Here is an 11,108-nt window from a genome sequence, read left to right as displayed (position 1 = left end):
ATGAGAGAACAATCAGGTTTCGGAATAAGATGCCCCACAAATGATGTGTGCCAGTAAAAAAAAAAAAAGTTTGTCCACCAAAAGACAGAGGAGAAGAGCACAGGGATAAACCTGCAGGCCTGACAACAGGAGGTGTATCACTCCGCTGGTTTTCTACTTAGTGACAGTGTTTACGTTGCAAATGTGCCTTTGTGACATTCATTAGTGCCCTCACTGACACACAAAACAAAACGACTACACAACAGAACAGCTACACAAGACAACACAACACACTAAGTATACACTCCACACTAAACGTCACAAATCTCCCACATCTAAAAACTCTCTCTCTCTCTCTCTCTTTCTCACTCGCTCGCTCTCTCTCGCTGGCGTTACCGTCACTCCCAAAACTCTCCCCTCTCCCTAAACAACCAAATCCCACATGTTGACTTTTTTTTAAATTGGTCGACATGGTGCATTTTTCCACCGATAGGAAAGAGGTGGCTTCTTTTCCTTTCTTTACTGTTTTCGCGCTGTCCTTAGAAAACGCTTAAAACACACACACATAAAAAACGTGATGACAGTATTTAGAAAAAAGCATGGCTTATATATATTATCATAACTCTTGATTTACTGGCCTGTAATTAAAATCTAAAAACTTTGAAGTCCGAACTTTCAATGTGGGCTGAAATAGAGACTCAGCGTGGCTGCAGCTTGTTGCTACGTCAGCTTAAAATGGTCATGTGATTTGGAGGTGCAGCATGTCCGTGGACCCCAGAGGGTTAATAACACTCACCTTCCTTCCATTTCCAGAGTGTAACGTCCAACCACCTGTGTAAAATCTGAAATTCCCATGGTGTTGTTCAAAATGTGCTCTGGCACAATCATAAGCATCCCTTGCTACTGAAAACAAGAAAAAAGCCGGTCCTGCTATGGGCTGAACCATTTGTTAATGGTGGAGGGGGGGAACACTATGCAATATATTCAGTTTTAGCATTTATATTCACTGTTGACTGTAACTACGCTCAAACTGTTAATGCTATCTTATTTTAACAAACAACACTGTCATATGCAAAACTGGGGTGGCACTTGGGGTGGCAAGGGATCATTTTAGGGTGGCACTTGCCACCCCATGCCACCCTTCTAGATCCGCCCCTGAGTGATGGTCAAAATAAACATGCACAGTAGGTTTTTATTGAACTACTACTCCATTGGATATTTATGAGAGGACACCCCATTTACATTAGAAATACTAAAAGTCATGTTTTATCAACTGGGAAAGTATCAGTTACTTACAGTAAACTTTATGTATTAAATTTAGGCTTTTAAGGCTTTTCTTAAAATGATATTTTACTATGTACTATGAGCCAGAAGTCTCCACCTAAAGGAGGGGTGAGGAACTCCAGGCCTCAAGGGCCGGTGTCCTGCAGGTTTTAGATCTCACCCAGGGTCAACACACCTGAATCAAATGATTAGTTTATCACCAGGCCTCTGGAGAACTTCAAGACATGCTGAGGAGGTAATTTAGCCATTTAAATCAGCTGTGCTGGATCAAGGACATCTAAAACCTGCAGGACACGGGCCCTTGAGGCCTGGAGTTCCCCCACCCCGACCTAAAGAGCACTTGCATACACAAGAATGTTTGGTTTTAGTTCTGTTTATATTCTGAAGGATTTTATGGAGGGTTTGGTCATGTATCATTCAGAGGCAGATAAACAAATTTCTATAAACATGGAAAATTTGGTTGTTTTTTTGTCTTATGTGACGTTTAACTCCAATATGCCAACAAAACGGCCTCAGTATAGGCTTCTATACTGAGATTTTTTTTTTTGTACTTAAGAAATGCATATTTATGCAAAAACATTCAGGAAACTTTGGTATTGATGGCATCCTTTAGTTACACATTTTACCCTCTTTGACTGTATTGTCAAAGAGGTTAAAGTTGTCAAAGACTTTAAATGTGTGTGTGTCTGCAAAACATGATGGATTAGACATAATTGAGCGTCTGAGAAGTCTTTCACCTTCGCCTTAAAATGTGCCGTTCTCTTTAGTTTTTTTTTTTTCCTTTTCAGCATTCAGTTGAAACATTTCACTTTAAACACTAAATTGTCTGAACTAAACAAATTTACCGGTGCACCTCATTATTGCTATTTACATTTTCAAGCAGATAAAACATGACTCCTTTTTTTCTCAGGTCTCTATCAATTATCAGGTTGTTTCAGAAACATTTCCATCCTTTTACCATCTCTTTCTATAGAAATGCTAACGCAGCTGCAATGTTTCTATGGAAAAAAAAAAAGGGCTCATTCATCTAGGTTAAAACAAGCTTACTGGCTACAGACTTCTTTTATTACATGAAAAAAAAGCATTTCTGCTCTAACAGACTTCCAACCAAGGGTGACATGTATCCAGTTTTCATTCAATTTTCTCTCATCAAGTGACCTTTTCATGAGATGAATCCACTTCATTGAATGGTTTAATTCAATTCACTGTCCGGGCTCCTTTATTTCTTTTCATGGAACTACATGCCAGCATTCAAGTTAACATTTTGTATCTCAGACTATGATAATTGGATCCACAAGAATAGTGTTAAGCTGTTATTGAGATAGCAAATCTAGTTTAGTCAGTACAGGAAATACCCAAGAAGTTCATGGTGTGTTCCACAGCTCGGTGAGATCCGTGAAGCTGAGTGGGTTGAACTCGCTGGTGTCCTCACACCCGACAGAGGGATTTGGTTCTGGGAGACATCAAAGTATTTGCTCTTGACATAGCAGGTTAACAGCATTTCCAGCAGTGGAGCAGCAGATCTCATTTAGCAGACTGAGCTGAGTCTGCACCCCTGAACTGCTTCTCAAACTCACCCTCAGCACTGTCGCACAATACCGCATATTCACCGTGGGCTTGACCTTACATTTGAAATCATGACGTAAGATTAGACGCTTTTAGAATATAACCAAGATGGAGACATTCTAAAAGAGACACACATTATTAGCTGTGTGGTGTCAGTATACCTTCTGACTTTTTATTATAGTAAAGACATAGGTAAGTGTACTTTTTTTGGCTTACTGTATCGATAACAATCAATCAATTAAATCAATAACCCCCATCTGCTTGAGTCTGCATCCCAAATATCCTTGAACAAGATGCTAACTCCAAATTGCTCTCCAATGCAGCCGATGGAGTATGAATGTGAATGACTGTGAATACTAGATAGAGCATAGAAAAAATTGCTTGTATGGATGTGTGAATAAGGAGTTGAAGATGCTTAATAATTTTTAGCCAGCAATGGAGGCATTTAAGATGTTGACGTGCAAGACTGCTGTTATAAACTCCTACTGCATAGTAGGATTGTGGACGTGCAGCACCTTTGCCATCGCGGGTTACTAAGCCCTCCTGCACATTAGTCACATAAAAAGACCTGTCAGTGTGTTGCAGTCCACTGGACTCTGACGTCATTGTACAGATGTGTGGTGGGCATGGCTTAGCGCTTCCTAGTGCTGATTGGATGGAGCCTCTCAATCCTCTCTGTGTTTTCTCCACCTCTGATCAGCACTGTTCTTTGTCTTTCAGCATTTCCAAAGCTGCCAAAGCATTGCACCTGGGAAATTATATTTGAGACAAAAGGGTACTTCTGTTAATATTAGAATTAATTTACAAAAATCTATCAAGATAGGGTTTTAGATAAAAAATCTGATTCAAAATTTATTTTAAGAGTACTTTTTTCACAGGATCCCCACAGAGGAAACCTCAAAGACACAAACCCTATGTTCATTAAATCCACACCTGAGTGAGTATGTGTGTTTATAGTCAAGTGTGTGCATGCTTTCAAGCATTCCTGTATATCTTCTCTAAAGCATGCATCCCCGTTTCCATCTAAATCCCTTAAGAAGAAAAACACACAGCCTCATGTCATCAAAGAGCTCAAACAAATTGATTTTTGGTTTGAAAGGCCTAATCTGCGAGGCCAGCTACAGCCTTCTGATAGAAATATCACATAACAGAAGTGATAATAAATTAGGAAATAAGAGGCATGTGTATTTCTGCCAAGCACAGATAATGGGCGTTTAGGTAGGAATGTAGGATTCTGTTTTGAGAGGTCTTGCTGAACACAAAACATTTCCATATGACCCACAGCAATAATCGTGGGAGTGTGAGGCCACAAATTTATACTAGCAGGGCACTTGTAACCTCAGGACATGTATGTAAATCACACATTTTAATTTCTTCTGCATGTGTGTGTGTCTGCAACACATATTGTGAGCTTGTTAGAGCATTTTACTACAAGCTTGTTTGGTCACAAAACCACTTAAACTGCAAATCAGCTGCAAAAAAAAAAAAAAAAAGGAGGGGAAAAGAGAGACAATTTGTGCATAGGTAATGAGGATTTGGCAACTGCAATTTCATTTTGTAAGATGCTGTAAGGAGAAAGGACAGCTTTAACAAAAGAGGTGGCCTTGTGCAGCTTTGACTAAATTGTTATATGCAGAAAAAATGCAAATCATACTGCACCAAATCGTACCATGTTGTGTTGTGGTGAACACAACAAATGAACTTGTTACATGAAATACTCAAAATCTCCCATGGGGGACATGGGAGATGACAGAAAGGAATATGATAAAATACATAAAGGAAGCAAATATGGAGACTTTAAACTGCTATTTAATAGCAGTTATTTCAGTAATTGATCACATTATTTAGTGCTGCAGACATACATGCAAAACTATAGTAGTAAATTGTCTTAAGTAATAGTCCTCCAGGCTTTCTGGAAATCTTTCAAAGTTTTTCTCTGGACATTGGCTGCTTTTTCACTTATTTCAGGCCAATCATTGTACCAGACCTGAGGAATGTTGACCTTTAAAAATTTAGCAAAAAACAAATTTTAAGTCATATCTTCAGGCTCTTTATTACAATGACCTGAAAATGCTGAAAAAGTCATTTTCATCCAATGTCTTCAATGGAATCTATGAGAAATGCCACTGTTTTAAAGGAGTAAAGAGTATTTTTGCACCAGCAAGGTGATTCCCAAAGAACTATTAGCTGAACATTTGGCATATCATAAAATATTTCAGGACACTGGACAACCAGAAAGCAAAGGAAAAAGGTAAAAAGGTCTAAAAAGACTATCTACAGCAGATGAACAGTGTGTGAGTTTTGCACAGTACTTTTCAAGAAGTGTGTCTAAGCTAAATATGAATCTCAGCATGGTACCAAACTCACTGCCATAAAACTGAACTGTAAAATTATTCTGTTTGATTTTGAAATATTGACCAGGAGTCCTATCCCTAGAGCAAATCTGTCAGGATGACTAAAAACATCCACTGCAAGCTCAGAGCCCAAGGTGACCCCTGCAAAAACGGCGCCGTCTAATCAGCAGTCCCAATTAATAGTTCTGTGATATGGATTATGAAATGCAACACGAAAAGGTCAACTGCATGCAACTGAAATGCAATTTAATGACACAGTTCTGACATTTCAAGCAATCACAAACTGGTATTGCTGTAAATAGCATAGCTCTAGAGGCACTTGTTCTCTGCTTTGACGACTTGCCGAGGTGCACATTTGATATGCAGCCCGTGATAAACCTCTGCGGGACTGGGAGGGGGTTGCACTGGGGAGATGGTAGCATGTTAGAAGTAGCATACTCTGTTGTCACCATGCCTAGCACACAGTGTCAAAAACACACTCTTAACAAGCTAACTAGAGACAAAAAGCTTTAGGGCGCCCAAGATATGTTGTCATGTATTATAATGCTTAGTGTATTACAGTGCTCCCGATAGAGCACAACTGTCAACTGAAGCAAAAGGCAGATCTGTACTCCTCCTCTGGGGGTACAGAAGGAGATAAATAGGAGTGCATAAGGAGTAGGCTCCACTTTAGGCATGTGATGAAATATTACATTTTACATGTTTTCACTGTTCATGTTTCCACAGAAGCTTTGCGAATAAAGCTTATGGTTTCCTTTCTAAGCAGCTTCCTGTATGATAGCCCAGTCTCTAGCTAAAGGGCCCCTCTAGACTCCATAACACCATTGCCTTCGACTGACAGACATGTCACTGTCTAATTGGGTCTTTCCCTGCTGCCATACTGGGCACTAGTTTCCATTTTCTGCTTGTGAACTGAAACCTAGTAATAAAAAGTGGACAGTTTTTTTTTTCTACAAATTAGACCTAAAAGTCCTGTAACTGTTCCATCTTGCATAACCAAAATGTGATTTTCTTTTATTTAGTTTTATGGTATTTGTGGAGTGCAGCTACAGTAACTGCACCTATTTTGTAACGTTACCAAGTAAAACTCCCACTAGATCTGCAGGTGTCGGTAAAGGTCGCAGTTCCTCTTTGCATCAAGGCTTCTTGGAACGACGATCCGAGGCGGAGCAGCAGAGGCATATTGATCGTGTCAACTGTCATGTGTGGGCAGACAGCCGTAATGGACATTACCCTCAGCCTGTCACTGCTGAAACATTAGGGAGCTATTGTCAAGGATACAGTGTGAGGGAATATTTGTGTGTGTGTGTGTGTGTGTGTGTGTGTGTGTGTGTGTGTACTGTTCAAGAAGATATTTATTTCAGTTGGTATTTTAAGGTCATTGCTTCCTGGACAAAAGCCTTGTTCTATTAACAGAGTTTTCAGTGACTTAATATGATAGTAAATAAAAATGGAGTTCACTATATTACACCCATAACTGTTATGAAACATAAGCTAGGCAATACAAATTGTTCTTTCCATGACTATAAGTGCAGATGTTATTAAAGATAAACCAGAATTATAAATCAAAATGAAATGCCATAAAAACTCATGATGTACAAACATAGATGTGTGTGTACTCTGCCATGAGGCCATGGAGCTCATGATACGTATCCTATATATACTGGAAGTCTATGCTTTGTCATGGTTTTGGAACTAAAATAAGGCACTCATTATGCTTTTGCTTATTTTTCTTCCTGCATTCATACTGTATATATTTATACCCTACTACAGTCTTGGACGATCACACTAAGCATGGCTAAGGTCGCTGATGAGGTCAGCACAAGTGCAAATAATCCCTGTAAGCTGAAACCTCAGGCTTCAGATTGGTCTAAACACACAGTTTCAGACATCTTGCTCTGCACTATGATCTTTATGATGTCTGATATGGTCATCTCAGGCACATTGCTCTGACCAAAGAAGCCAAATGCTGTTTAAATCTTCTGTTTATGAGGGACAGCCAATCAGGAGAAAGTTGGCTTGAAGGCAGGAGAAAGAAGCTAATTGGCTTGTTTCAGCAAAAGGGTGACAGCAGCACGACTGGTGTTTTATTGCCTTTGGATTAGAATTTAAAGATATTCTGTGGATGTTGTACCACTAGTTTAACTGAAGTTTCCACATGTGACTCTTGTTCTGTGCACTCTACTGCAGTAGTCACAGTGGTTTCACTCTTCCACTAATCTCTCGACTGGCTGTGATAAAGCTCAGGATATCGGGGTGCATGTATGCAAACTTTAATAGTTGGATTATTTGTTTTGCATGATGGCTGGGAAATCCGAGTTGCCCCTGATGCATCCATCAGAATGTGAATGTGTGAATGTCTATTTAAAAGCACTTGTATGAATGTGTGTGTGAATGGATGAATGAGGTTTGTAGTAAGAAATCGCTTTGAGTGCTTAAATTGAGTATAAAAGCACTAAGTACCAGGCCATTTATTATTTAATCTATGACCAGCTATAACCTATGCTATTGCTCATTGCCCTTTGGGAAATTTCCCGTTCTTATACCGGTCAAGTTGCTTTCACCAAAGCTGTACAGGAAGCAGAAACAGCCTTTGACATATCCCCTTGGAAAATGGTCTGAAAAGGAGATTATGTCTGTGGGTTGAAAACGCCGCCTATACACTAGCTCCAATAAAGAAGCATTTTGACAAGGATAAAAACCACATAGAGTTCTGAAGGAAATGACGCTCAACTATTCTGAGCTCTCAAGGCCAGTAAGGATTTGAGGATTCATCCCTGTGGATAAATGACCTCCACACCCCAGTTCCTTTATTCCTGACAGTGGATACCAAAAGAAGAAGAGGGTAGTTTCTCATTCAGGTACATCCTGTGGATCACTCATCCCTCTTTAACACTCTACATGAAAAATATTATCAGGATTAAAACAAGCTCAGTCTCGAAAATGTAAAAATCATAGAAACAAACCTTGTGGGTAAACCTGAGACAAACAGTCCTTGTGTTTTCAAATATGTTTTTCATGTGGCCAAATCACACCCCATAATGTATTTTTAGCTCTTCCAACAAAAACCTGGTGACAGTTACTGTATTTATTTACTCATGCATAAAATAATACCGGCAGAGCGACTTCAAAGATGCACTTGTACAGTCCGTTGGGGAAGTAATCAAACTCGGAGCGAGCAGACAGCCCAGAAGCAGGTTTTCAATCATACAGAGCGAACTAACACTGCATTATAAACATGCAGTTTGACTGCCTCAATGGAGTTTGCTGTTGTGCTCAGCACTTCTAAAGAAACACGCTGATTTGGGTGTGTGACCTGTCGATCATTATTTTCAGTGTAGCTATTCATGTGCATATGCTGACTGGCAACATCCGGAGGATGGCGTGTTATTTTCTCTGCCGAAATAGAATCTTACAAGAAAAAGGGAGAGCAAGAGAAAATTATGGATCTGCTTATTAAATATTTCATCTCTGCTTATACATCCTCACAAAGTCCTGAATGATCTGGCCCTGTTCCATTTAAAAGACCTCATAGTACCATATTATCATAATAGAGCACCTTAGAGCTGCAGGAGTTTCCAAACATATAACAGAAGGAAGAGCCTTCAGCTGTGGAACCAGCTCCCAGTTCGGGTTGGGGACACACACATAAGCTCTATTAATGCGATTATATTCAAACTTTATTTTTTCCTAAAGCTCACAGTTGGATCAGGTGGCCCTGAACCATACACTACTTATGCAGCTACAGGCTCAGGTTGCTGGGGGACCTCTCATGGGTGCTTCTCTTCCACTGCCCTCTTTTCACTCTGCATGCATTTACATGGCACTATTGCATATCATTAACTTGTCCTGGTTGTCATCTCATGCTCTTCTTTTCTGCCTCCGTTTATTTTGTTGTTGGGATTCTCTCTCTAAAATTTTACCTTATAATATGAGCCTTGGATTACTTTCATCGCAGACCAGCAGTATATGAATAACTATACCTGAACATATAAATATATCCATAGATCAATAACTTATTTTTCTTTGTAAATATATCTTATTGTATCCATGGGTCTCAATGAAATATATATAACTTTTAAGGTGTTCGAGCTAACAGCATCTTATCCTAGCCAGCATACTATAGCAGCTATATTTAATGCTTTCATATTATTAGATTTGCACTGCAGAGTACAGTCACGTTAGAAAGTACACCTTCTTAATCATAAGCTTTACATATCAGAACATAATAATACCCATCCATGGTCCTCATCACATTCTAAAATGATTTAAATACAACTTTAAGTCAGTGCAGAAGCAGTGTGTGTAAAAAGTGCACGAGTCAATCTCTTAAAGTCACACAGAAAGCAGTTAATTTATCAGTCTCACACACTGTTGTGGAAGAATTTTTGCCCACTCTTCTTTACAACAATGATTCAGTTCACTGAGCTCTTTTAGAATCCCACCACAGTTTTTCTACCAGACTGCAATCTAGAGTTTCACTGGGTCACTGTGACACCTTGATTCTTTTCTTTTTTTCAGTCACTTTGTTGTAGATTTGCTGTTGTGCTCTGTTTCATGTGCTAATTTGGGACGAGCTTTAACTGTATGACACATGGCCTCACATTTACCTTCACAATACCAGGAGCTCCTGGTCGACTCAATGACTGCAAGTGTCCAGGTCCTAAAACAAGTCCAAATCATCCCCCCTCAACCACTGTGCTGAACAGTTGGTGCTAATATGCTGTGTTTGGTTTTCGCTAAATATGGTGCTTTACATTATGGCCATATCTCCACTTTTGTCCTAAGGATATTGTTCCAGAAGCCTTGTGGTTTGTTCAGATGCAATTTTGCCATGTTGTCTCTAGAGAGAAGAGGCTTTCCCCTGGCAACGCCTCCAAACAAGCCATACTTGTTTGCCCTTTTTCAAATTACACTGTGATGAACTTTAACATTTCACATGGTATCTGAGGCCTGTAATCTGAACGGTAGCTCGTAGGTTTGCTGCAGTTTCTTTGAGCATTGCATGGTCTGACATTGGGGTGAATTTGCTGTGATGTAACTCCTGGGAAATTTTGTGACACACAACTGAATGCTGTAGACCGGAAAACAGCTAAAACCTCTGCTGTTATAGAGGTGGTCACACTAGCTGATGTTCAGTTAACCACATGACCTACCCTCGTAATTAATATGAAATCAGTAAGGTTGTACTTAGTTTTCTGCAAACTGAATTTTGGCTTATTTTTCAGGTAAATAAACCACAATACTGTATTTAACTTTAATTTTAGAACCTGGTGAGAATCAGAAAATGTTTTTACTATCTTATGAGGACTTGCTTTCTTTGTCACATGACTGTATGCGACCATATTTGATAAAAAAAAGTTTCTGTGGTCAATCACATAAAATATTCTAAGACTTTTTAAATGTAGTATGTTTAAACACCATGGAATCTATAACTCAATGAAAAAAACTTCTAGTTGAAACTGCTACTTTGATGCTTTTGGATGATCAGAAAAAAAAAACTTTTAAAAAATCCTACATAATGGCTGAGTCACCAAACACAGAGCACTGATGTGAATTCGCCCACATTTCATTCTTGCAAGTTGGCTTTGGAGTCTTATTAAAATGTCATAAGGCTTTTTCTGGATGCGTGACTTGCTTTAGTAACCACAGATTATAAGAGACTTTGAAGCAAACAGCCTGACATCTTCTATTTTACACAAAGCAAAACCTAATACAGTATTTAAAGACGCATAAGTTACGCATCCTTTAGTGAGTGTGGGTTGATAAAAGTTTGAAAAAAGTCAAATGTTGATCTTTCCTGAAAGTGAGACGCATTTCTGTCAGTAAACAGCCTCAGCAGTTCAAATGTTGCATCATTCATTTTAACATCCACTCTTTGGTGAGTATCACGATGCTTTGAAGGCTCAGAAACGGGTTTTTATG

General features: G+C 39.2%; 1 protein-coding gene across 2 annotated transcripts in view; it reads right to left on the bottom strand.

Annotated features, from left to right (window-relative positions):
- Positions 1-2,319: 2,319 nt before the first annotated feature.
- Positions 2,320-11,108, bottom strand: part of LOC120434080 (liprin-alpha-2-like) — a 64,933-nt gene continuing 56,144 nt past the window's right edge. For both annotated transcript variants that reach the window (XM_039601556.1, XM_039601557.1), the window contains exon 3: positions 2,320-3,577. In XM_039601556.1, coding sequence (XP_039457490.1) covers positions 3,461-3,577 — 117 coding nt within the window. In that variant the 3' untranslated portion in view covers positions 2,320-3,460. The remainder of the gene's footprint in view (positions 3,578-11,108) is intronic.

This window comes from Oreochromis aureus, linkage group 17 (assembly GCF_013358895.1).
Source record: "Oreochromis aureus strain Israel breed Guangdong linkage group 17, ZZ_aureus, whole genome shotgun sequence".
NCBI lineage: Eukaryota > Metazoa > Chordata > Actinopteri > Cichliformes > Cichlidae > Oreochromis > Oreochromis aureus.
The sequence above is the reverse complement of the archived record's forward strand: the minus strand, read 5'-3'. Positions and strand labels throughout refer to the sequence as shown.